This window comes from Anser brachyrhynchus (genome assembly GCF_964034855.1).
Source record: "Anser brachyrhynchus genome assembly, chromosome: 4".
NCBI classification, from domain to species: domain Eukaryota; kingdom Metazoa; phylum Chordata; class Aves; order Anseriformes; family Anatidae; genus Anser; species Anser brachyrhynchus.
Genome location: NC_137698.1, coordinates 21,627,413 through 21,654,678, shown reverse-complemented (window position 1 = coordinate 21,654,678; position 27,266 = coordinate 21,627,413). Strand labels below are relative to the sequence as shown.

Sequence of the window (27,266 nt, the reverse complement as noted above, 5' to 3'; positions counted from 1 at the left end):
CGCCGTCCGTCAGAGGGAGGGCCGGCACCTCTTGCCCGGGGCGGCTCCTGCCCCTCCCTTTCAGTTCTCCGTGCCCACCGGTGCCTGAGCCGCGCCTCAGGCGGGGGGGAGGGGGAGCGGAGCCGCGCCGAGCTGAGCCGCCCCGAGCTGAGCCGCCCCGCAGGATGACCCCCAGCCAGTGGGACTTCCCGGTGGAGCTGTGCTGCCGCCCCATGGCCTTCGTCACGCTGACGGGCCTGGACGTGGTGTACAACGCCGTGCACCGCGCCGTGTGGGACGCCTTCTGCGCCAACCGCCGCGCCGACCGCGTGCCCATCTCCTTCAAGGTGCTGCCCGGCGACCACGAGTACCCCAAGTGCCGCACCAAGGTACCGGGGGGCTTCAGCCGCGGGGCGGTGAGGGCAGGCTGGGGGGGCTGGGGCTGGTCGGCCTGGGGAAGAGGAGGCTCCGGGGACGCCTTATGGTGGCCTTCCAGTGCCTGATGGGGGCTGCGGGAGTGATGGGGAGGGACCCTGTGAGGGGGTGTGGTGGCAGGACAACAGGGAATGGCTTTAAACTAAGAGGGTAGGTTTAATTTAGGCAAAAGGAAGAAATTCTTCACTCAGAGGGCGGTGAGGCACTGGCACAGGCTGCCCAGAGAAGCTGTGGCTGCCCCATGCCTGGAGGTGCTCAAGGCCAGGCTGGATGGGGCTGTGGGCAGCCTGGGCTGGGGGGAGGTGTCCCTGCCCATGGCAGCCAGTTCGCCTTCGTGCAGCCTTTGTCACGAGAGGACTGTGAGCTGATGTAGTAGCTTGCTTTAACAACTTCAATATTTTCAGAGGACCTCCTATGAATGGTATATTCCGAAAGGGATCCTGAAGACTGGTTGGATGAACAAACACCTGAACTTGGTTCCCGCGCTTGTGGTGGTGTTCTACGAACTAGACTGGGATGAGCCTCAGTGGAAAGAGAAACAGTCGGAATGTGCCACTCGGGTGGAGATTGTCAGGTAGCCTTGTTCCCTTTGCTTTGTTAGGGGCTCCAAGCTAATGGTTAAATGTAAGTTGTAGAGGCATTTCTGCCATATAAAATAAGTAAACGTGTATCTTAGACACAAATGAAAGGGGAACTTGAATTTTGTTTTTTAACATAAAACTGACAGTAGAGGAACTTTTTTTGAATACTTTATTTGGAAAAGTCATTTAATGAAAACCACTTGTGAGGTGTTGCCAAACTCAACACAATTCAGTCCCATTTTAAAAAAGACAGCACAGCATTCTGTAGATGATACAGCATATTGTTGTGTTCAGTTTATTTTCTTATACTTTAATCGCTTCCATCTACACGGAAGTGTCATTTTCTTCTGATTATTCACAAAGTGAAATCTTTACACTGTGTCATGTTATCTTTATTCTAGGCAAAGTTTGCAGGGAAGAAATACAAAAGTCGCGGTGGTTTTGATTCAGAAAAAAACACCATTACCTCCAGGTACTAGAAATCTTTGTATGCAGTTGTGATGATCTCATTTTTAAGAAAACCTGATTGAGCTGATTATTTTTTGTCTCATTATCTGCAGTTCTTAATACAATGTCATCTACATACACAAAGTACGTCATAGCTGCACAAGAAGAGTGCTAAGGGCAGTCGACCCTAAGTATCTAAAACTTACCCTTAACTAAATACTTGTGGGTCCAGTCCTTTTTTTTTTTTGATACTGTGCATCACAAATGGTACCTTAGTGTAATACGCATAATGCGCCTTTTGTAAGTTATATTTTAAAGCTTAGTTGAGATGAAGAAAAACTGTAAAAGAAATAAGAACTTAAAGGGAAGGGTACCTGTACTTACTGTTTAGCTTAACTCTATTTTAATAAATAAAAAATTTATGTTTATAAAGCTATATATATATTTGCTATATAAAGCAAATGCTTTATAAAGGAATGAAGAAACCTTTTAGTGGCAAGATCCTCATTAGGAAATGTAGAGGAAAAACACGAGTCAAGTGGAGCTGTGAAATGTGATCTGTTTTAACCTTACCTTTCTCTAGAACCACTGCTTCAGCTCTAGGTACATACTTTCTAGTGTCTGGCAAACCATTTTTTTTACTATTATTTTCTGCATATTGGGTGTACATATGTCTTTTCAGAATGCTGTATTATTTTTCAAGATGGGAGGATATTTAATTCTGTGTGAAATCAGAAATTTAAAGAAAAAAAAATTGTCATGCTAACACATTGCTGGCAGGTAAACCACTCCTATTTTCTGCTTTTGTGTTCAGCTGGATGAAGTGTGTAGTATTCAGAAAGAAAAAGGAGTGTGGTCTCAATTTTATTTGTATTAAGTTTGTCCATACCTCCTACTGATCCAGCTGTTGGAGTTAGCTTGACATTGCAGCACCACATAGTGCTTACTTGTGCTTTTCTCGCCTTCGCTAGGGGAAGATGTTATTGCATCGGAGAGGGCAGCAGCTTTATGTAATGCTTGTGACCTTTCTGGAAAATCTCTCTTTGTGCTTCCACACACGGATCATCTTGTTGGTTATATTATAAGGTAAGTGACCATAAAATGCTGTTTTGCTCTGTGTGCCAATGGAGATAGTGAGATTTGGTAGGTTGAGATGACAGCTGTCCGGCATGCTCACTGTAGATCAACAGTGAATGTTTCATCTGTTGGCTGAAATTCTTCAGGTTATTCGGCAACCAGATGCAATCCTACGTCTGCCCGTTCTGCGTGATGTTCCCCTCCTCAAGTCGGATAAGGGCAAAGTGGGCTTTTCTACCTCTACAGTGGTTTTGTCAGTGCTGGTTCTAATTTTTTCCCTGCAAGTTTTGTTAGGTGCTGCAACTCTGTATTAGCAAGTCTTTGCTTATTTTTTCCTTCCGCTTCCTGGCTGTAGAGATATGTCTTTCTATTTATGCTAAGTGGCATTTATCTGGATGCAAATACTGTCCTTGTCACTTTTTACGTTATTTCTGTTTTAATATGTAACAGGGAGTACAGCTTCAAATAAATTAGCAAGGCTTTTCAAAAACAGCAGAGGGAGACTGTCTTGTGCAGAGCTAAAAAGACAGGCTCAAACTAAGGCAAATCATGGTTTACTAAAATAAATTTTGATTTTTCCAGACATACTGAACATGGGGAGGAGGGTGTCGTGGTCTGAGAGCCTAGTTCTTCCTTCTCTTGCTCTTGTATTTATATGTAAACAGTAAAAATCTTAAGATAAAATCAGTGCTGTTACTGTGTCCATGCTGCTCATAAACAGCTACTGGAATTGATCAAAATAAATTGTTACTTCCAGTTTTTCATCTTATGCTTAATGCTGAAGAGTGTTTGCTGCACATTAACAGCTGTAAGCCTTTGCAGACCACATATAGTTGCATTGTGGCATGGGTTTTGTGACTGTCTCCAACTTTGTGTAGATAAGGCTGTGTCATTAGGGATTTACAGCTGCTCATGCACACTTAAAAGAAAAAAGTTTGAGCATATATTCAAGTACAGAATTTCTTATATTAGTCTTGACATTTTTAATTGAGACTTCATAGTAGTAAAATATATATATATTTTTAAACACTCCCCTATCCTCAATGGACTGGCTTCTCTTTTCTTATACAGTTGCGATACAGTGCTAAAATAAGTATGCTAGGGACATTGAACTTCTCATGTTTTCCTTCTCTGTCTGAGCTCATAGTTAAAAACTGCTGTTCAGTGCTCTGTTCCTTTGTTTTTATCCCCATTCTCTCTGTTGTGGGGTAAGTAGGACACAAGTTGTGATCTCCCTTAGTCAGTCTGTAGTCATCCCTTCTTGGCCAAATCACGGAACTGGTACTTCACCCTTTATTTTGTGTGCATCTGTGCTGTTGAATGCATTTCTCTCCTGTTCTCTGGTCTTTTCTTGCTCTAATTGATTTTACTCTTTGTAACTTGATTGTACAGCATATACTTAAATCCTCCTCAGCCTCATGCTGCAATCAGTGTTCTGGGCCTCTTTCTTTCTCTTCTTCTCCTGTGACTTGCCATTGGGCTATTTATCTTGCAAACACAAATTTGACTGTCACTTCTATAACCCAGGTAGCTGTTGATATTTGGGCAGAATGATGAAACCTAGTCTGTGCTCTTGTAATCTTGCATCTTACTTATTACAACTGTTTCCTTTCTACTCCTCCCTCCCCGGCCTAGCCCTGGCAAATAAAATTTTGACCTGTTCAGACTCATCCCAGGAGCCTCTGCAAGGTTTGCTTGCTTTGACTGAGGCACCTGCATTTTCTATTGCCTTGCAAAATTCTGACAGCTTATCCTTGGACTTCAAGTTAAATATTAATTTGCTGTATGAGAAATCAATGCTTAATGCTCTTGAACCTACTTTGTGCTACCCCTACATCAGGCTTTGTGTGTTTTCATCTGCATGCTCTTGCCATGTATAGTAGCTTACAGAAGACTTCAGTAATATTTCAAGCTATTTTTGCCAACCTTAAAATAAGCATGATTAAAAGTAACTTATTCTGAAGTTATTCAGATTCCTTGTTTGAGGGAAACTTGGTTAAACTTTGTTACAGGTTGGAAAATGCATTCTATGAGCATGCACAGACGTACTATTATACAGAAATACGAAGAGTCAAATCTCACAAGGAATTTTTGAACAAAACCACTCATCAGGTAATGTTACTTCATTTTTGAAATACTTTGCAAGTTACAGTTCACGTTGAAACATGAAAATAAGGGTTGTTTGTTGCTTAAATTTATTCCATTTATTTATATATATTTGTCTTATTTATTTTATAATTTTATTGCTGCCCCCATCCAACTTGAGATTCCTTCTGTCTCGTTATAGAAAGTAAATCTGTTTTTATTTTCTGTAACTTAGAACAAAACCAATCAAAGTTTGTTTGCCTTCTTCACATCTTGAAGGAAGAACCACAGCTCCCAAAAATGAAGTTCTTATTTATTTATCTGTATGTATTGACCTATTTGAATGTAATATGTTAATAGGCTATGAGAAGTTCTTCTTTTACAAGCTTTGAACTTGAACTTGATTTGACTCTTAGCTTTTGCTTTTCAATTTATTAAATATTTACTCAGACACACAACATTCTGTTGCAGTTGCCAGTTTCCCTCTCTTTTGGAAGCTGGAATCCAACTGGCAAGCTCTGAACCAGCAACCAACACTGTTGGTGTAGGAATTCTTGGGTATTTCGAAGGCTTTCCCCTGTCATAGGGGCTTGGAATAGATTCAGTCTGTCAAAGATCACTGCTGTGTCACGGTGGCAGAGAGAACTAGGAGAGAATAGTTGCATAGTCAGTCTTACAAGCCAACTGCTCTGTTCTGTAAAGCTCTGAAATTATCACCTGTATCTGCTTTGTAGGGTAACAGGCATGTTCAGGTGTTTGTAAATGATGTGTACTGGTTTTGTTTTCCAGCTTTTATTTGTTAGACACCAGTTCAAAATAGCATTCTTCAGTGAGCTGAAACAGGACACGCAGAACGCTCTCAAGTAAGACTTGTGTAAACTTCCACCATCTTGACCCCAATTTATTGCTAAGCCATAGAATATTATATTTTTCTGAAAGCAAAATTATTTGAATATGGAAGGGTTGTGTTCCTAATTGGGAAGTACACTAGTTAGAAGACTGTTTTCTGCTGTCAGTAATTCTGTTCTTAAATTTTATCTTGTATGTATTAACTCTAAGTGTTTATACCTAGAAATTACAGAACTGCGTATAATCTTGTACATGAATTGAGGGCTCATGAAACAAACATGCTGGAAATCAAGACAATGGCAGGATTTATAAACTACAAGGTAACAAGTGTGCTCCTTATCTTTGACAGCATATACTTAAAATAAGTAAATAAATGTATTAGTTGACGCATATTTAATGTGTGAAGGTTTTAAATGTTCTGTTTTGCCTTGCTTTCAAGGAAATAGATTAGTACAGCCATCAATGGGGGTCGAGTTACACTCAGACTTGAAAAGACTTCTGAATTCCACACAAAGATCCTTAGCTGAAGTTCAGGTGTATCTTGAAGGTTTAGAGTTAACTTGAGATGCAGTCATCTTGAGGACTAAACACATTAACTCTTGCTCTGTGCAGGGGGAATGAAAAGAAGCGTTGCTTGTTCCTTGAATATTTTTGTCATAAATGTATGTCACAATAGTTTAATTACTGCTTGTTTGGAGGAGAAAAGTAACGCTTCAAAAATGAGGCCATACTTTTGTGGTGTTCTGGGGGATTTCAGGTGAGACAATACTATTGTACCATTTAAAATAATCCCAGAGTTGGACTTCATCAAATTCCATTGTCCTTCTTGAAGTGACTGCAGGCTTCAAAGTTAATGGTCTGTCTAGTGGCTCTCCGGCTCCAACCTGAATTTGGCTGTGAGTTACACTCTTGCATTAATTATTTGAGGGAGAAAAAAAGAAAAATAACATTAGATGAAACAGAGGACCACGTGGTTTCAAGGGTAGTGCATTAACATTTTACACCTTTTTTCTATTTTCTATGCTATTTGAGCTTTTCAGAAGTATGTAAAGTTAGTGAGGGTTTTCTTTTATTTTTGATTCATTCTAGATCTGTCGCCTCTGTTTTCAACATAATACTCCACTGGATGCAATTGCTCAGTTCAGGAAACATATAGACTTATGCAAGAAAAAAATAGGAAGTGCAGAACTGGCTTTTGAGCATGCTGCCTGGATGTCTAAACAGTATGTTTTTACTTAGTATTGTTTCTGTTTTACCTCCCATATGGCTTTATGAAGCTCATTATTTTGTTTATCTGAGTAAGATAAATTTTGAGCTCTTTATTTGAGAAAAAGATGCACTTGATCCTAAAAGCTGCATGCTGTTATTCTGTTTTAAGTTGATTTTTTGTTACCTTTTCCCTCGGAAAGAACAAGGTATGACAGAAATGCAGCCATAGAACTTAAATGTAAAAGTATTTTCTGTCTTAAGAATAATCAGAAATTTTAGCTGAAATGCCCCTTTCAGTTCATATTGCTGTTCTGTATCTAATCTTAATTACAGAAAAAGTTTTCCTGTTTTATAGGTTTCAGGCTTTTGGTGACTTGTTTGATGAAGCAATTAAGCTGGGTTTGACAGCAATTCAAACTCAGAATCCAGGTTTCTATTACCAGCAAGCAGCCTACTACGCACAGGAGCGGAAACAACTAGCAAGTATGCTTTGTAACCATGATGTAAGTTGGGAGGGGAAAAAATGCTTTACAGGTTACCAGGTTACCATTAGCTGATGTTTCATTCTCAAATTGTAGTGTAAAAATCCCTACTACATGTTTAAAAATAATAATTAATAAGGAAAGAGTATGTGTCTTTTGATGCTTGCTAATAATTAAATATTAAATATAATTTCAAATATATATTAAATACAATTTCAATATTAAGTGATACTTTATATTGAAATAAAAGTAATACTTTATATTGAAAGTAATCAAAGTAATACTTTATATTGAAAAGATTAGCCCTGAACAAACGCTTTTTTATTACAAATAATTCTGACATGTTTTTAAAATTCTTAAAATAGCATACTTTCTATGCCTCTGGGTACTTGAAAACTTACTGTTTTATTTTTCCATTATGTTTCTCTGTACTTGCACTATACTATTTTTATACAGGTGGCCTGAAAGGCTATAAATTTAAAGCAAATTCATTCTTTTGAGTGCATGCATATTGGAGCATCAGATCACTTTAATGGTTTAAAATAAAACATAAACTCTTTTTTATGACCATATTTGCTGAATTTACAGTCCTCTGTGGTATATCCCAATCCGGATCCCCTGGAAACCCAGACTGGAGTGCTTGACTTCTATGGGCAAAGACCATGGCGGCAGGGAACATTAAGTATGTTTTTGAGTCTTGTATTTGTGGAGCTTGAACAAATTTTTTAGTTGCTGACCCTGCCAGCTGACTTCGTAGGCACAAGCATATAATCAGTCTTCCAGAGCCAGATGCAGGGCTGAGACCTTACTCTGTTGTTAGTTGGTGATAGGACTTGAACAGGTGTCAGCCGGAAGCTCAGGAAGTGTGTTTGGTCCTTATATAACAAATAGAAAAGGGAATATCTGGCCTACGCAGAATCGGGTCTTCAGCAAAGTGCACGGGCCATACTGAAGCGCTGCTGCTGCTGCTTCATTTCTATTTCTGCCTGAGCTACCTATAATCATTGTGCTGCAGTGAATGCATTCCTGGGAAGAGAGGTTGGAGAACTGGACACAGCAAAAGTAACAGTGTCCCTGAATGCAATTGCTATACGTTCATCCTTCCATCCATACCTGTCAGCTATAGATGGGAACTCATGATATTTTTCTGAGAAAACTTTTTGGATTTTGAAATGGTTTGAGAGGTTTCCATGACTAGATTTTCTTCTAAGAAGGGAGTTTTGTGTTTTTCCTGTTAAAGATGTTTTATCAGGAATTTGAACTTAAAATCTACAGCTCTGAGCTGTAGAATATATATATGAATATGCATAGAGATCTGAGATCTTTGTGGATGACTGATTTTTTTACTTTCTTCCCTTTCCCTCTCTCCATGTGGTCTCCCATTTTTTATTCTCTATATATCCTTTGAGCATTGTAACTTTCTCTCTGTCCTCTTCTAAAGACTTCCTTTCATTTGCTGTAAATACGTGAGTCATCTGTTTTATCTTCAAGTGTTACAGTTTTAAAATAAGTTAGAATCTACTCCCGAGGTTGAACAGTTTAAAAAGAGGCAAAACTGCCTGTCACGATGTTTATGAAGCTGGGTTCAGACAAGAGTAGATAATCTTTTAGAGTTGTATGCAGTTCGTCGTATGTTGGTGTTCTCAACTGCTAGAGAAACATTTGTTCCAGAGTTTGTCTTCCAGAACAGACCGATGAGTTTTTGAAGGGTTGTATCCATCTCCTAGGAAACAGAATGTTTAAGAATTTGAGTGTGCTTGAGTTGGAGCTTGTATTACAATATTTCAGCACAGAATTAGTTCCCTTTGGGCATGGACAAAATTCCAATGTCATGGATTTTTCACTGTCTTATGCAGGCTTTGATCTTTCTGATCCTGAAAAGGAGAAGATGGGGATTTTATCCCTTCAGTTGAAAGAGAAGAATGTTCTTCACTCAGTAAGTATTTTTTTCTGCAAAAAATCTTTTCTGACATTGCCCTAATGTTATATGTATAATGAAATCAATACTGTTTTTCTGTTAGGAGCTAATAATTACTTTGTTGAGTAATGCTGTTGCACAGTTCAAGAAATACAAATGTCCAAGAATGAAAAGTCATCTGAGTGAGTACGGATAATGAGATGCATCTTTAAAATTAACTTTGCAAATACTTTCAATATTAATCTGATACATCTTTCTTGTTATTTTTTGTTAAATCAGTGGTTCAGATGGGTGAAGAATATTACTTTGCGAAGGATTACGCCAAAGCTTTGAAGTGAGTGCCATCCCTGATTGTTTCCTTTGCACACTACTGTTCTCACTGAGACCACTTGTCTTACTGATATGGAATACTGTTGGAAGCTTATCTAAGATGCTCCTAGTACCTGGATTTAATCAAAGTACAAGCTCTGGAGTGTATCAATTCAATTTCTATTAAAGAAAGCAAAGCAGATATGATGAGTCAGTTATTAGAGTAAGAAGACTTTACAATGTAAGTCATGGTGGGAAATTACCTTATTGGGCAGATCTTTACTGTTTATTTTTAGCTCACTGGTGGAGTGTTGTCTCTCTTCCCCAAGATTGATTTCTGAAACTTCCCTGCTACTGCAGTAAGAATATAATTACATTGAATTAAAGACTTTGAAGTTACAAAACTTAAAATAAATAAATAAATAAATAAATAAATGCAGCAGACAGAAAAGAAGGAAAAAAATGTAGCTGAATTAATTTTTACTTATGTTGCAAGGGAATTAGCGAAAGGAATTACTTCCGTTGATACAGTTTTCTATGACTAATGGCTACAGAGCTGTGAAAGTTTAGCCCTGAGGTACAGCTACTGTCTCCTCTGAAGGAGGTGTCCTGTGTTTAGTTTTTTAAGTTTGTCTTTTTAAGGGGAAACAGAGTCAAGGTCATGTTAATGAAAACATTGTGGAACTACTGCTTAATTAGGTTTCCATGATCACATGTTCTAAAGGCAGCATGTTTGAGCTGGGAGAGAGATTTACTGTTATCTGACTGGAAGCTACAAAGAGAAGAAAATAGGGTAGAATAAGCAGATCGATTCGTATCAAGCCTAATTTTTATGTGAACAAGCATGAGTTTAAAAAAGCGCTTCTTGCTTATATTTAGGTAGGCTGTCTTTAAAAGAAAAAATTATTCTGTGCATTGTTACTACTAAGTGAAAATTGCTCAGTGTAAAAAAGCACAATAAGGTGCCCAGGTTTCTCTGATATAGGTGGTTGCATATGTTGGATGTAGATCTTGGAAACCCTTGAAGGGAAAAGGAGGTAGGAGATAGCATAAAAAACATCATTTTTCCCTTCTGAGATGCTTAAGATTCTTCACTTTGGAAAGGGGCTTTTTTTGTGGGTTTCTAGTTTTTCCTTGAAGTTTGCAGCATACTCAACACTAAAGCGTATTTCTAATTAAGTGCTGGACTAAGACTTTTCTGTCCAGTTGTTTTACTTCTCTATGTAAAGACAGGTGAGTTTCCCTGATTTCTTGTGAAAGTTTCTCTAGCCTGAAATAGCAAATTAATGGAATAAATATGTTTCTTTACAATAATTTCTTGGTGATTCCAATATAGGGCGCATGTGTACAAGCAGTCAACTTGGTTTTAATCTAGTGTTTGTTTTAGTTGAGATAAATTTTTGTGTTAACGATACCAAAAAAATGTGAACTTCTTAAAATACTGGGGTGTGTAACTTGTTTTTCCTCTCAATTTTCATACTTTGCAGGCTGTTGGATTACGTTATGTGTGAATATCGGAGTGAAGGATGGTGGACTCTTCTCACTTCCATATTGACGACAGCTCTCAAGTGTTCATATCTGATGGCCCAGATAAAGGATTATATAACATATTCTTTAGAGCTACTGGGTAGAGGTATTCTTTTCAGGAAACATACTCAGTTAACCTATGTAGAAAAAATTAATGTGTATTTGGAAGTGTGACATACCATTATCAGCCACGGTGCTTATGGTACCGCATATGAGTTGACTACAAAAGACCCTGTATGCCTGTGCTGAGTTCTTATTGCATGCAGGAAGTTGAATTTTCATGCTCTCCTATTATAATATTCATTGAATTCAAATAGACTGGGTCAGAATATGTGAGGCACAGAGCTTCATTTCAGACTGAAAGTTGCATATAATAATATGCATATAATAATATTCAAATAATATAACAATTTCTTGAGCTTTGGGGATGGGGGGAAGAAATCTAGTATAGTTAAAAGGAAAGATGTTTTTCCTAGTAAGTAACTAAGCTACGCCTATTTTCCTAGGCTTTATAATAGCAAATATGCTTAGCTCAAACTTCTTACCAGAACTCTGCTGATGAAATATACATGTAGTAGTATCTTTTAAAGACAAAGTGTGACTTAAGGTAGCTGCACAGTAGAAATGCAAATACTCTGGTTTACATAATGGTTGTTACTTGACGTTGCAGAAATAATCCTTATACACCCTAATTTGCTAAATAATACCTCTATCAGGATAGGCGTGGTAAAAATGGTTTCTCATCTTCTGTTAGCTAACCAGGCTATCCTGCTTTATGTTAAGGAATAGTCAATGAGACAAAACTGCCTTTCATTGTCAAGAGAAGACTCCTTATTTTAATTGGTCTTTTTTTTTTCTTTTCACCATTTTGAGCTGCTGTTTCTAATCTTATCCAAGTTTGCCTCTTTGCATGTTCCAGACTTTTTCTGTTCTCTACTGTTTCTTCTGTTTCTAAACAGCAATAACAAGAAGCTAGAGACATCATTCTCTTAGGGTTTTCCTCTGATAAGTTATGAAATGCTTGCTTATCCAAACAATATTTTACTTGGTTCCAGTGAAAGTAAGAGGGAACACACAGAATGGAGGAACTTCTAAAAATTGAAGTACTTTCTCATTGGCGGAGGGATGTTAAATCAGGTGGTTTTTTGTCAGAATGTTTTTTTCAAAGATGCAAGCTAAAGGAAAGGTCTATTTTTAAGTTTAAAAGAAATAGTAAAATGATTTGTTTCTGTGTTGTAATCCTTTTTTTCTGCTTGCTAGCATCTACTCTTAAAGATGATCAGAAGTCTCGAATAGAAAAAAATCTGATAAAAGTTCTAATGGTAAGTGGATAAAACTCCTATTACCCTTTAAATATTTTTCAGAAGGAGTTGTTGTCTGATAATCTATTTCTTACTTTTGTTTGTAACCTTCTATCTGGATACAGAATGAGAGCCCTGATCCTGAGCCTGATTGTGATGCTACTGCTATGAAAGCTTCACAAAAATTGTGGGCTGACCGTGTTTCCTTAGCAGGCAGTAATGTGTTTACAATAGAAGTCCAAGATTTTATACCATTTGGTAAGTAATAAAGCTTCAAGCAAACTTACACAAAACTAAACATTTTGATGTATCTTTCAAATAAATAATTAGGAGAAAATATACATTATATAATGTAGAATATGTTAATGCCAGCAACACAAACTGTTGTGTAAGCACAGCTCTGTTCTTCATCTAAGTTGCTAAGAAATCATGGGAGAAGCCAGTGATCTCTTATCCCCAATGTGGATTACTGGAAAAGAATCATTTGAGCATTATATCTGAGGGAAAAAAAAAAAAAATCCCTCCTGGCTTCTACTGAGGCCACCTGTGCCTTTAAATATGGTAGAAGTAGTAAACTTTTGTTTTTTGACAAACTTCTTCTCTGGTGTGCTTTGAAATAGAACTCTGAGGAAAGAAGGCAGAGCATGCAAAGGAGTACCTCCCTTGGAAAGGGGGCACGAGTGAGCATTACTTACAGAAGTGTAGTTAAGTGTCCAGGTTTTATTTCTCTGCTGAACGTCTGCCTCTCATCCTCTTTGCAAAGGTTTCAACCAAGTGCTGAAAAGTAACTTTCTGTGACAGTGCCAGTAGCCAAATGTGTCCCACGTACTCTTTAACTTGTGTTTGTGTGTATACACAGAACAATTCTTTTTTATAGTTCTTATTAGAGAAGAATGCTTCTGGAATTTAGTATTGTAATTTAACTTTTTTTTAATTGTAGTGCAGTGCAAAGCAAAATTTCTTTCTCCAAGTTTTCATGTTGATGTTCCTGTGCAATTTGATATATACTTGAGAGCTGATTGTCCTCATCCTATCAGGTTTTCTAAGCTGTGCATCAGTTTCAATAATCAGGTAACCACATTCTATTTCTGACGTAGTGACAAGATTATAATAAGAGTAGAATAGTATCTGTTAGCCTTTCCAAACAAAAAAAAAAATAGTTCAAAAGTTCTTTTCCAAAAACTATGTGAATAGTTCAGTTGGAAAGGTGTTCTTTCTTTTTGAATTATCTATCACTTTTGACAACTGTATTGATATTATGATAACTTCCCAAATCCAGTTTGATTAGTCAGAGATCTCCACAGAAGAACAAAGATACCGTACACTGAAATGTTCTGAAAATGTTCTGAAACTTTAATGTCTTATTTCTCTGGATGTTTTTGCATAAAGTTATGTTAGTGAATATAATGGATATTTTTATGAAGAAATTTCATTGTAATGTAGCTAAGTCTAGCTTCATTACTGTGAAAAGCATTAAGAACCAATGTAGTTTGATCCAGTAGCACAGAGCCTTAACATTTGTTATACTAGAATTACTCTCTACAGATGTCTTAAGTCTGAAATTATCAATGTTTTTCCCTACTCTTCCACTGTAGGATTACAACCAATACTGTGTGGTAGAAGAAGCCTATCAACAAAGTGATATTCTAGAACAGTCATCACAAGGAACAATGTGCTTAGTCCCTGGTAAAACAAGAAAGTTCACTTTCAAATTTGTTGCAAAAACTGAAGATGTAGGAAAGAAGATTGAGGTTTGTCAGTTTGTTTCACGCCGTTCTTACTGACGTTTATGAAGAACTTGAAACTACAAAGCTACCTCTGATCTGGCACCAGTTATGACAGTGTGGTTCCAAATGTTTGAACTTTTGAAACAATGTCAAAAACGAGCATAAAATTTCATTGAAAATAACAAAGCTCAGAATTATCACAAAAACTTGCATTACTTCAATTTTTTAAAATGTGAGATACATTTTTAAAAAATGGTGTAACACTATGGGAGAGTAGAAAACTAGAAAATAGTGCATTGCATGCTCTCGAGCTTGGATCCTTTTTCCAGTGCAGTTTTAAATGAAATTCTGTGGCAGTGAGTTGTTGTGACTTCTGTCTGTGAAGCTGCCAGAGGGTTTTGGGTGATATACAGGCACAATAAAGATGTTCATGTTGGAAAGCTATGCTCTTACTGTGAGTGATCTGAAGACACAAGATGAGAAGTTCTCAGTATGTGTTCAAATTATTTTTTTGTCAGATCACATCTGTGGATTTGGTCCTGGGAAGTGAATCTGGCCGTTGCGTGATTCTGAACTGGCGTGGAGGAGGCGGAGATGCTGCTTCGTCTCAGGAAGCATTGCAGGCCTCACGTTCCTTCAGGCGAAGACCTAAGCTTCCAGATAATGAAGTTCATTGGGATAGCTTGGCTATTCAGGCAAGCACTATGTAAGTAAAAACTTGAAAATGTGTATGATGTATTGAGTCTCCTGAACACTCTGTCTAAAAGACAACAATGTTAGGACTACTTTAATAGGAATGTTTTTATATATCTTTCCATAACTGGGGTAAGATGTTACCTTTCTTAATTCTTTGTGACCTCTGAGCTTCCAGATAGCTAGAAGTACAGAAAATCCTTGCACTGATCTCTAAACACGCCAAATATGCCTTAGTTTTTCCCTTCACCTAACTCTGTTAGAGTTTTCCCAGATTTTTGTGCAAACTAGGAGGTATTATTGTTCTTTCGTTAAAGCCACCTCTCCCCACTTCCCCCCCCCTCCCCCGCCCTCCAAGAAACTGTATTGGAAAATAATCATTAATAAGTAGGTTAACGCTAACTAGATCTATTCAAAATTATTACATCCGATTGCTGTTGGTGGGGGCACTTTTTTCTTTCCTGGCAGAAAATCTGAACTGTTAATGCTTACTGGTGGGTTTCCAAACAGTAGTTTTGGAGTTGTTGCCATCATGCTGCTTTTCAAGAATATCACCTCTCCTAGTTGAATGGCCCAGCTGTTGTCAGAACTCTTTGAACAGTAAGCTAAGTCCAGTTTAAAGGAGATTTAAACTCATTAATTAAGAAACATAAAATAACAGTCTTTTTTTCTTAAAGGATTATTTCTAGAGTGCCAAACATTTCTGTTCAGCTCCGTCATGAACCTCCTGCCCTGACTAATGAAATGTATTGTTTGATTGTGACAATCGAGTCACATGAGGAGACAGTGGCCAAAGATGTTAAGCTTACAGCAGGTTTAAAGCCAGGTATTTGGGGTTATTTTCTTTTAATCCAGCAGTATCCTAATTGACTTTGTTTTTGATGCAATGAGGAAAACTATAGTAAATGGCTGTGCTGCAGTAGTTAAGAGACAAACTAAGGCTGAAGGTTGGGAATAATGGGATAGTAGTGATCAGAACAGAAATTAACAGTCTCATTTAGTTATTGTCATCTTAACCACTGTTTGTCAGTAGCATTTATGTTTACAAGTGTGAAAAAAAACTTGGAAGCTTTTGTATTCTTTCTTAACCTTTTATTTAATTTGCACATTAACTAAACTTTTTTCCCGAAAGATATACCTATTTACTTTTCTTACTGTAAGCATCAGTCAGATCTTGATAAACATGTTCTAAGGATAATCTTATGTGGGTTTTCTCCCTCTTCCCCCCCCCCCCCCCCCCCCCATTTTCCCCACTTGAAATTTGGAGAGCAGTGAAGAACAGAGAACATTCCTTTGAATGAAAAGGAAACAATGAAAATACATAGTTTATGTTTTAACTAACTGTATGTAGCTATTAATAGCAGTTTTCATATGTGAAGTACAAATAGGCATACTGAATATAATATTTGGAGCAATTACCCTAAAAGGCAAAAATATTTTTAAGCGACTAGCATATAGGATGCAATGTTTGCCATGTACTCTGAAATAGAACAACATTTCTTATACAGTTGTACAGCTAATTTAAAGTCAGTTGAGTGTTCTTTAAACTTTAGTTGGATGTTTGGGCTTAGCTCCTAAAGTAGTGTGGAATAATTGGTCTTGGTTTGTTGGTTTGTTTTTGTTTTTTCCCTCTCCCCCTTGATCATGAGTCCTAACACTTGATATGCAAGGTCATTCTGGGCTTGCTGATTTTACAGTAAAAACAATTGAAATTTGACATTTCATTTATAGCAAAGATGATATATTTTCCACAGTTGCAACTTTTTGGCAAGATGTGACTTGTTTTCCTTTGAAAACTATCCCATGCGATTGCAGTAAAGTCATTATCCTAGTCAACCCCTGACTGTAGAATAGTGTCATTTAACATCTACACGTTTTTTTTCCACCTGTTTTCAACACAAAGATTGGAAAATTGGAAGAACAATTTTTAAAGGATTTAAAATCATTAAGTTGTGCTTTTGAGAACATAAGAATCACAGAAGTGTAAAATTTGCATTTTATTTCACATAGAATAGCAAGAAAAACTTGAATCGTGTATCAATATTGTGTTTTTTATATGGTAGGGAATATCTAGATAGGACTTCTAATCTTGTTGAGATTCTTGTGGCCTAAATAGATTAAGTGAAAAAGCTGCAGCACGTGAACCCTACAGTTTAGAAAACTTCAGGTGCTATTTAATCCGTTTTCTTGCTTATGCTTTTGAAAGCATCTCTCAACCAAATGACAATGTTAATTCCTAGCGTATAGCTTTCTGAGATGAATATTTTATTATTTTTAGTTATTGCTTACATGCTTCGGTAGTATAAGCCTATGTGGATACAAAGACTGTCTTTAATCCTAGGGCAAGATGCCAACCTGACTCAGAAAACTCAGGTGACTCTTCATGGAACAGACACATGTGATGACTCCTTTCCTGCATTGCTTCCTGATATCCCTGTAGGGGACTTGCAACCAGGGGAAAAGGTAATAGCTTAACAACCTTCTTTCTGTATCACAGTCAAGAAAATGGGGATCAACTAACAAGACTCTCATAGTAGGGCCTATATTTAGTTTCCAGTATCTGAACTGTTAAATGAAATGCTTGGTGTATAGTTTGCCTAATGTTTACTTGAAGTTTAGCATTCCTTCAGCTAGATCCCCTTTTTGGCCAAGGGAATAGGACACGTTCTGGTATTGATGACAGAGCTGACAGAAAACATAAAATAAGAAGGCTGTGCTACTCTCGTTAAAATCTTATACTATTTGATTAAGATTATGCAGTTCAGGAGATTGTTTATGGTCAAAATAATATCCATTCTACTATCGCTTTCTTGGTCCAAGTAAGATGATTATCTACAAGATTTTGGACAGTCCTAGACCTAATTAATATATTCTAGGTCTATCTTGATTCATATTGTTTCCTTTATCTTGCAGATGGAAAAACCAATATACATTCGTTGTGGAACGGTTGGCGCAAGAATGTTTCTGGTCTATGTTTCTTACTTAATCAACACTACTGTTGAGGGGAAAGAAATTCTCTGCAAGTGCCACCGGGTAAGATACTAAGATGCACCAATTGCTGGAGGTGCAGCCTTTAGATTGAAAATATTTCTTGCATTTCATTAATGTAATTTCAAGTCTCTTAAAAGCATTTCTAGTAGGTAGAAAAAAATGCAAAATCAGCAGTACAATAGTCTAATATTGGGTGAGCAGCTTCATAAGTATAATTGGAAGAAAAGTTTTCAATATTTATTCTTTTAAAAACACAATAACCACAGATATATTCTGCTCTCGGAAGAACTTAGTTAAAATGATGACTAAGAGTAATGTTATGTTAGTAACCTTTGACATCAGTAGACAGGTCTGAAACTGAATATAATTTTTTCCCCTCTTCCTCCCACCCCTTTCATTACCTATACAGGATGAAACTGTGACTATAGAAACAGTGTTTCCTTTTGATGTTGCTGTCAAATTTGTCTCCACAAAGGTATGTGTTTTGAAAAGTTATTACTTTCAATAATCTTACCCTGTTTAGTTAGAAATAGTCAGATTTTGTCTCTGTCTTGACAGCTGGAGCACTTGGACAGAGTCTTTGTAGATATACCGTTTTTACTGATGACAGACATCCTCAGTGCCTCTCCTTGGCCCCTCACTATTGTAACCAGCCAGCTACAGCTGTCGGCTTCCATGACTCCAGTAGATCAGCTGGAATCTTATGTGGAGAACGGTGAGTTTTCTTACATTATGCTTTCTATCATGAGGATACTTTTTGTGTAATTTGGGAGTAAGAGCAGGTGACATTTTAAATGGTATTTGCTTATCAAACTGTAGAAGCAAGCTGCTTGACACCTTATTTGCTTGCCAGAACAGAATTTAGAACAACAGGCTACAAATGTAGTTGTGCTTTGCTATATCAAACAAATAGACTTGACTGATAGGTGGTAACCAAAATGCTAAATGTAACAGATGTAAGGGAAAGCAGCTGAGAGTACTTCTGACCTACAGCTTTTTAGGTATCCATGTGAATAGTTACTCAATATTTCCAGTATTTATGAACTATGTATATTTTGTTGATTGCAAACAAGTTATCACTTTATGGAAGGAACGTCCATGATAGCACGTTCATGAAACTGAAAGATATGAAGCTAGACAGAGTAGGCTAAAAAGATCAATTAAAAGTAAACATGTTTTTTTAAAACATTAACAAAGCTTAATAGGTTATTACTTATGTAAAAAATAGATATATTTTACAAGTCTCAAACTTTGCATTCAGTACTTCAGCTTTGAAGTCAAATGGAGTACTTCACAGTAGATCTGATTCAAAATCTTTGAACAAAATGTTGTCTTTGTATTTGCTGAGTTAAGAGACAGGAAAACAAGTGTTCTATTCAGACTTGAAATATAAAGAAGGCAGCCGACATGCCTCCCTGACTGTGGGGCAGCTGTCCACCTTATGTATTCAAGGAATTGCAAGGCTATAGTTCTAGAAAGCAATGATTTCCCAGGTCCTTTCATCAAAGTATGAGATTTCATCTTTAGCACCTTGTGCTTCTTGACTTCCAGTTGCTATTTCTAAAGAGCTAACAGCCAGGAGGTATGAACCACTTCAAATACAAGCTATTCAGCTGCCCATTTTTTTGTCAATTTAATTTTTTTTCCTTGTAAGACTTAAAGATACTTTAATTTTGAATGACTGAGCAATTATTTTCTTAGTGCTGTTTTCTTCAAAAATCCTTCTTTAATCAAAAAAAATACTAGCTTTTTTTAAAACCTGAAATAACTTTAAATAAAAAGTGAGAATTCAAAGATGGTAGATCTTTCTTGTGTTCCCCCTCTTCCCCATCTCTCATCCACTTGGGTGGGAAAGGAGGAATGTCCATGGTGGTGGCTTTAATTTTTATTTTATTTTAAATTTAAAACATGCTGATGTGTTGGAATCTTCTGTGGAAGAGAAGTATAGAATTTGATTTGGTGTTATTTTGCCCTTTTTTGCATACAAACTCTAAATTTGCAATGGCTTGTTCTATATAGACAAGAAAGATCCTCACAATGCTGTTCAGAAAGTAAACTGTATTTTCAAGTACTGGGATATCGCACAGTCTGTATTGAATTCATGTGCTACGTAGATACAGTTTGCAAAGTACTTCAAGACCTTTCTGTTGGAACATTTGTGTCTGTGTAATATTGGCTTTTTAGACTTGGTGCCTTCTGCAGTAACGATTATGCTTTGATTTTAAACAAAATTTTGCTGATAGTTGTTTTACAGACAGGTGAGAGTGCCAGTGAGTGCTTTTGCCTTCGATGTCCTCCAGTCACTAATGCTAGTGGAGTGGCAACTGGATGTTACGTCATTTCATGGAAGAGGTAGGCAGCTCTTGGCCTGAAGAGGGAGAGGAAATAAGTTGGTTTGGTTTCGGGCTGATGGTGTTTTTTGACTTTTTTGGTGTTGGGTTTTCCTGTAACAACGACTGTCTAGACTTTGGATCATAGTCATTACTTGGTTAGACTTTTGAGCAAATACATATTTTACTTAGTAAATGTTATGTGGCTATGGTCTTAACATTCCATGAAGCTTTCTTTTTTGTAAGATCTTTGGTCAGTTACAAAGCTGTCCTCTTACCTTCTTCTTGTTTCCTCCAACCACAAAACATTTCCCTTGAAGCCAAGTCAAAGGAATAGTTTAGGATAGCAAAAAACAAACAAACAAAAACTTTTAAAATGGGGAAAACTTAATGTTTTATCACCCTAGGCTACGGGTTTATGTATTCACTCAGTTTTCAAAAATAAATGCTCAGATGTGTCGTTTTTTTAATTATTTTTATTGTGATGTAGAGCTGTTTAATGTTCTTACATGCCTATTGCTGCTTTATCTCCGTGCTATGACACTTTTTGTGCTCACTTCAAACAAAAAACATAAGGGAATTTTTCCCACCATTGAAATTACTGTAATCTTATTTTAGTCACGTATAAGTGGTGTTCTTCTGGCATGCTCACTTAATGCTGTGCAACTCTCAATGTGCTATGTTTATGATATTTTTCTGCAGAAGCTCACCTGTGGAAAGTGTACCTGTTGTTAGTACAGTCATCACTCTGCCTCATGTGGTTGTAGAGACCATTCCCCTCCACGTTAACACAGGTAATGTTAGTTAGGCTACATGTATGTGCTGCCTAGAATTTTTAAATCTTCCAAAGTAAATAGCTGATAAATTTTATAGCATCTGGATCTTACATTTACTGTCACAAAAGACAGGAAATTAATGCTGGATATTATGGAGGTAGTGAAAGAAACTGCATTATCACTTAAACTGCCTTGCCCCTCTTCCCACTCCCCTGATCTAGAAAGAATTGGAAGGTGGGTATGTGAATGTGTTCTCTTAAAAGCAACTGAGCTGTGTTAGCATGTGGCAGCATGGAGACCACGGTTACCTCTACTGACACAGCCTTCCCAGTAGGTTTCTCTAGATGCCTATGGCAAGAATTGTTCCATCCACCCACGCCCTGGCCACATCCCAGGAAAGAAACAGCCTGGAGAACTGGAGCTGCTCGCGGGCAGGTGAACTGTTTCTCTTCTAGCATTTCACCTGCACGAGAGCAGAGTAGGAGTGCAGAGCTCACTGAACACACAATTCCTATGCTTTCTTCAGTTTGTTTTCACTTGTACTGAGATTCTTCCATCATCCTTTCCTGTTATATTTTGGAGGAGCTTCCTCACAATATCTGAAAATGCTGGCAAGCTGAGAATACCCAGCAACAAAGTGATTTCGTAGCTTCCTGCATACTGTGAACAGTCAAGGGGTTTTGTAACTAGGTATTGAATGAGTGAAAAACTGGAAAGGGAGGGAAACAATTGTAAAACTTTAATGAAGTTATGTTCTGTTCCTTAGTCTCTTTTTAATCTCATCAGAAATGCTTTAAATACGTAGTCACTTTTTTCTTGAAACTTTTTAGTGCTCTTTGTTGAACTTGCTTCTTTATTTATGAAACTTTAAAACACAATTGATTTGAGATGGCTTACTTTCTTTCCAAAGATCTGCCCTCATTTGGTCGAGTCCGAGAATCCCTCCCTGTCAGATATCACCTGCAAAATAAGACTAATTTAGTCCAAGATGTGGAGATGTCAGTGGAACCCAGTGATGCCTTCATGTTCTCTGGCCTTAAGCAGGTACAAAAATGTCACATTTTCTAATCCTGGCTTCTCTGGTAGTGAAGAACGTATTGATTAGACTTGCACTGATGTGCAGTGATGACAAATTCACTGTTTGCAAATGTATGGTAATTTCTGTCTGGAAGGACACATGCGTGCAGATTCCCTTTAAAGAAGGGTCAGATGGAAGCCTGCCTAGGAGCTATGTGTCATGTTGTTTGTAGGTAACACACTGTTTCAGTATAAATTAATAGTTTTAACCAGTAGAGAAAATGTAGTTACATTATTTCCAACTTCTCAAAGTAAAAAGAATATAAATAGAAAGTAAATAGGAATCTGCAGTTGGTCACAGAACTTGTCTGTGATTGTGGCTTTTTTTTTTTACTTTCTTTTCTAAGATCCGATTAAGAATCCTTCCTGGCACACAGCAGGAAGTGTTATACAACTTCTATCCTCTGATGGCTGGATATCAGCAGTTACCATCTCTTCATATTAACTTGCTGCGATTCCCAAACTTCACTAATCAGCTGCTCAGAAGATTCATACCTACACACATTTTTGTAAAGGTAAGACTGAGAAGTGTCTTGTGTTTAAAGGCTGAAGTCGTAGGGGTTGAGGAACATCTCTTGAGTTTAGGTTCAGAAACACTGTAATATCCCACAACTCCCTAAATAACTTCTAAAAACATGCTCTCTGTGAATCACTCTGTCTAGATTTTTTTAAGTAGTGTGGATCTGAAGACAGTTCAATCATATCACAATGAATAGATCTTGTGCCTTTTTAAATTTTTTTTAGAATAATTTAAATCCAGTTGACCAAAACAGTGCTTTATTGTTCTTCTGCTGCTGTCTCCAGAATATTTCATTCACTTCTTAGTCAGACTCTGAGCAAGCAAGGAACCTGAAGAGTTTGTTTATATGACTTGAATTGGACTTGTTCAGACGCATTTAATCCTGCTTCCAGGACACAGGCCTGGCATTCTTTCAGTTTTATTTCAGCCAGAAGAGATAGGCAGAACTTAGTTTTTATGTATGCTGTCAATCAGTGGCTCTTCTAGATTGGTTGTCAAGATGTCCTCATAAGTCAATACAAAAGGCTTTTTTCCGCAAAAGCGTAGTGTTCTCAATGCTTCTGTTGAACCTCTCAGGATTCAGAATACTTTGCTTTTTTGCCTTAAAATTGTCAGGACCTCAAAGAACCTTTCTGTAAGGATGATGTTTTTTCTTTAAAACTTCTTCCTTGCTCTCTCCCATCTCTAGTGATTCTGTTCAAAATTCTTACAAGAAGCTTTCAGTCTCATTCCTGTTTTGTGCATTGATTAACAACTTCTTTGTACTGCAATAATACTCAGAACTCTGATCAGCCAGGCCTTGTGCTGAGTAACTCAAATGTGTATGGAGAAGTTCTTGATATATAACGGCACAGCTGTAAGGAGCTGAGCCCTTTACCAGGTACTCACTAGGCCAAACTCATATTTCAGTTGGGTATCCTCCATGTTTGTACTACTACTCGAAAGCATTAGAAGTAAAAGATTGGAGCCACGTGATATATTGAAAAGTGAGTTTCATGACAGCCTTAGTCTTCTGCATAGTCTAAAAATCTCTATCGTTATTTTCTTAAAGCCTCAGGGTCGTCAAGCAGATGATAACTCAATTGCAGCTGCGTAACTTCGAGACTTGTACCTCTGCACTTAAAGAAAAGGAGAAGCTGCACAGAATATGTAAAACTTGCTTTGGTAACATGGCTTTGATCAAACCGTAAGAATTTTATTTTTAAATTACACCTCCTAACAGAACTAATGTTTAAAAAAATCTAGTCTTTCATAGGCTGTCTCTAAGGAAGAAACATAGAGAAAAATTGGTGCTTTATTTAACAGGAACATTCTTTTGAAGTTAACTGTATGTCAAACTCTTAAAGGTATTATTTTATAAGCGTATTAAATGTCTTGAATGTTTAAGTGGAGAAAGGCAAATTTATTTGACCAAAACCAAAATACATCTTCATTATTAACAGTAAGTTGAAGTGCTAAGTTTGCACTTTTTACTGAGATTTACAACATTGAAAATTATTATCCTTTACAGAAATGTGTTCTGTGCCACTTGTGTTGAGGACAGAACGCAGGTTATGCAGTAGCATAGTAAACTACAAATGATTAACTCGTACTGTTGGAATTGAGTGGCTTACTGGTCATTTAAAACCATAAATCTAAAAGGCACTGTTTCTTCTGGGTAAGCCATACATCTGGATTTGAACTCAGCAACAGCTAGTCATGAACAGATTCATTCATAACAGGTGGACTATCCAACCTCGACTTGATGTGGTTTGGGATTATTTTTACCCACACAGCTTCCAGATTAAAGATGTGTTTTGATAGTCTCCTGGTGTGTGAATTTAAAAAATTAAAAATAAAAGTCCTACTGTTGTACAGTTGCAGATGAACTGGTGTTTAAAATAGAGTAAATCATGTATATATTTAAAAATAAACAGAAAACTTCAGTTGTTTAACTTTCTGAATAATTACATTTTGATTGCTTGGAAAATACCTTATTTATTGTCAAAGCGAAGTTCTAATAAACAGCTTGTAACAGAGTACTTCTGAAACAGTGTCCTTAACTGTATTGTTTCCACAGCTGTCGTCATAACTTTGATCTGTCTTGTGCGCTGACATACATTTATGGCACTGAAGTCTAAAATAACAGCTCTAAGACAAAAGCATGGGAGAAGTGTGGACACAGGACACACAGTGAAAAGACTGCAGGCTCATTGGCAGTCCTGAGAAAATATGCACGAGCATATATAGCTTTTCTGTAGAGTACAGATGTAGCTGTGTTATGAGGTGGTTAAGCATTAGTGTAGAGGAGGAAAAGAAGACTGACAAACTGTGCTGGGAAGAACATACGAAACCTTCCTTATTCTTTGCTGAAGTGGCGGTCGTGGAATAGGCATCTTATCTCTATTGAAAAGACAAGAATGGAAAAAGTATTTCATTTCCAGAAGTGTTTTTTTTGGTTTCAGGTAACCAATTAGGTGCTAGAGTTGCTGCAATCTTTGCTGCTCTTTCATAAAAGACGTGTTGATGCAAGTGATGTCAGTGTACAGTAGAGAACTTAGTGGAGAAATAGGGTGCCTTTTTCGTCACCTCCTGAAACAGCTTAACAGCAAAACGGTAATGTGCATTCCTTCGAGAAAGGGGAGGGCATAAATGCTTTCATGGTTACAGTGATAGTAAAGCCTTGAGTGAATTGCATAAATAGATTTTTATTTTAAATCATGAGTAATAGAAATAGGAGCTGCATAAAAATAACGCAGAAATGCAAACTTACCTTACCCCATGGAGGAAAAATTAATACTCTGCTATAATTGTAATTCCTATTCTTTTTCCATTTGCGAAGATAATCTTTTCTTGGTTTTTGTTGTGATCTTAGTGTAGCTGAGAACACTACAAAGCAAAGATTTTTCTTAGTTGTCTGTAAAGTACTAGGCACGCCTTTTATGCTATGTAAATGACTGATGTGAATGAAAACATGCAGTAAGCAGGAACCACCTTGCTAAAAATGCTTGAGAAGTGATTAATGATGAGTATCTTACTGACTCATAGGACTAATGCTGAGGGGGAATGTTTGCGATTCATAACACAAATCCCTTTGGAAGTCTTGAGGAGATAAAAAGGGTGCATTTACTTAAGTATAAGTGCAGCTTTTTATTGCTTACTGTATTTTGATGAGCACTATTTAAACTTAAATGTATACTACTTAAATGTAGTCTATTTTAATTGGAACTAATTAAGCATCAAAGAAAAGCTACTTTTAGAACGGTTTAAAAATAACTTTCAGGGAAAAAAAGAAACTGAGATCAACATGTTCAGACTGCTTCTGAACTGGAAACTTAGCACTAGCAACATTATTTCCTCCCCTTGTATGCTACCAACTGCATGAGAGGGGAAGAAAATGTCCCATCACCTCAGATCTGGCCTACAGTGAAGTCTGGAGCCAAGAAAGGAGCTCTGGCATTTTTTCTTTGCTTTCTGGCCTAACTAAGCTCTAGATACGCAAAGTTTAGGAAAAGTGAAGGATTAAAAGGCTCTAATCCTCTGTAAATCTTTAAGGTCTTGCACTGTCTTCTCAAATCTTCGATTTACAGAGAGGTTTTGGAGATCTACCTTGTATGTCGTAATGAACAAAATGTCTTCATGCTTTCTTAGCCTTTGTTTGGGAGATTGGGATTTTCTAGGTAAAAATATTGCTCTGACTCCTTCAGGTTTGAGGTTGCCACATGTACAGTAGGAAGAACAAAGCTGTCAAAAGACAAACCATGGATTTTTTTCAGGTACCTCATTCCTTAAGCCTGCTCTGCTGCTGTTTTCTAAGAAGCAAAGAACCCCTCCCCTCCTCCTTCATGTCTTTTCAGTGAAGAAGTCAGGCTGATGGCAATGGTGAATGTGGGTATCTCACCCCAACCTACCTTCCCTGGTAGAACCACAAGGGTAGTAATCTCTGCTCTGTTTCAAGGACCAGGCACTTTACCTGAGGAACTGAAATGGAGGATGGAGACCTGCACAGGATGTGCGTGTTCAGCTTTCTCAATTTCAGGATATCTATGTGGGTTACTTGGCATCTCTCAGCTTTCAGGATATCAGGTGTGCTCAGTTGGCTCGATAGGGTACTGAGGCAGCTTCTACTACCTTCATCTGTTGGTCCCATTGCCTCACTACACTGGTTTATAAAATACTTCATTTATAACACTGCTTACCACACGAAGAACATGGTTAGAGTAGAAAAGTTCAGTTGGAAGGGACCTACAAAGATCATCATGTCCAACTGCCTGCCTGACTGCTTCAGGGCTAACCGAAGGGTAAAGCATTTTACTCAGGTTGTTTGATAGCTGTGAAGTGCTGCTGAAAATGAGTTTTGTGGTCAATAAAAATTAAGATGTATCCTAAGTAGCCGTTATGATTAAGAAATGTTCAACAAAAGTTTACAAAATAATTTTAGAAAATTGGTTTGTTGGAGCTCTCCTTGGTGATGGGGAGAAATGGAAGCATAGTTTTGACTACTTTGAGGCTTCTGCTAAAGTAAACACTAAGAATTTTATTATTATTTTTTTAAGTGGGGGATAAGGAACAAACCTGGTGGAAGTAACAAATCCATTTTAAATTAAGAGCTCATATGGTAGGCTACATTTATGTGCACTTGTGAAAAGCACAGAGGTGACTTCAGATAATACAGATATGGACTGGTCCTGAGATACACAAAGTAGTTAAAACTCATCCCAGCTGTTCTGCTCTGCTTCTCAGATAGGTCTCAGACAGGAGATCTCTCTGCACCAGCAATCGTGCTGTCCATGTGGAATTTGACAACTCCTTCCCTTCGCTGGTAGGCAGGAGCAAGGTTCCTGGGTTCCCAAGAAGGTTGCATTTCGCTGAGGCTATGAGCTCTCAAGCTCTGCATTCCTGCTGTGCATCACAATCTGCTTTACCGGATTGTTTGAGAAAACAGCCCATTTGTCTGAACAAAGAGAGGAACTA

The 27,266-nt window shown here is 37.5% G+C and overlaps 1 protein-coding gene across 2 annotated transcripts; it reads left to right on the top strand.

Annotated features, from left to right (window-relative positions):
- The first annotated feature begins 14 nt into the window (after nucleotides 1-14).
- Nucleotides 15-24,330, top strand: TRAPPC11 (trafficking protein particle complex subunit 11). 2 transcript variants are annotated; one of them, XM_080589643.1, is made up of 29 exons: nucleotides 15-368; nucleotides 819-988; nucleotides 1,397-1,467; nucleotides 2,414-2,528; nucleotides 4,532-4,631; nucleotides 5,394-5,467; nucleotides 5,677-5,773; nucleotides 6,543-6,676; nucleotides 7,018-7,165; nucleotides 7,733-7,826; nucleotides 9,001-9,080; nucleotides 9,166-9,244; nucleotides 9,342-9,396; nucleotides 10,859-11,004; nucleotides 12,159-12,220; nucleotides 12,325-12,457; nucleotides 13,140-13,270; nucleotides 13,795-13,950; nucleotides 14,445-14,632; nucleotides 15,297-15,445; nucleotides 16,961-17,082; nucleotides 17,533-17,652; nucleotides 18,020-18,085; nucleotides 18,169-18,325; nucleotides 19,854-19,962; nucleotides 20,643-20,734; nucleotides 21,627-21,760; nucleotides 22,141-22,308; nucleotides 23,365-24,330. In XM_080589643.1, exons 1-29 carry the CDS (start codon nucleotides 165-167, stop codon nucleotides 23,407-23,409), a joined length of 3,399 nt encoding a protein of 1,132 aa, XP_080445769.1. In that variant the 5' UTR covers nucleotides 15-164; the 3' UTR covers nucleotides 23,410-24,330. The 2 variants fall into 2 exon arrangements, with proteins under 2 accessions (XP_080445769.1, XP_080445770.1); XM_080589644.1 differs by lacking the exons at nucleotides 20,643-20,734; nucleotides 21,627-21,760; nucleotides 22,141-22,308; nucleotides 23,365-24,330 and having other exon boundaries at nucleotides 19,865-19,962.
- Nucleotides 24,331-27,266: the final 2,936 nt, after the last annotated feature.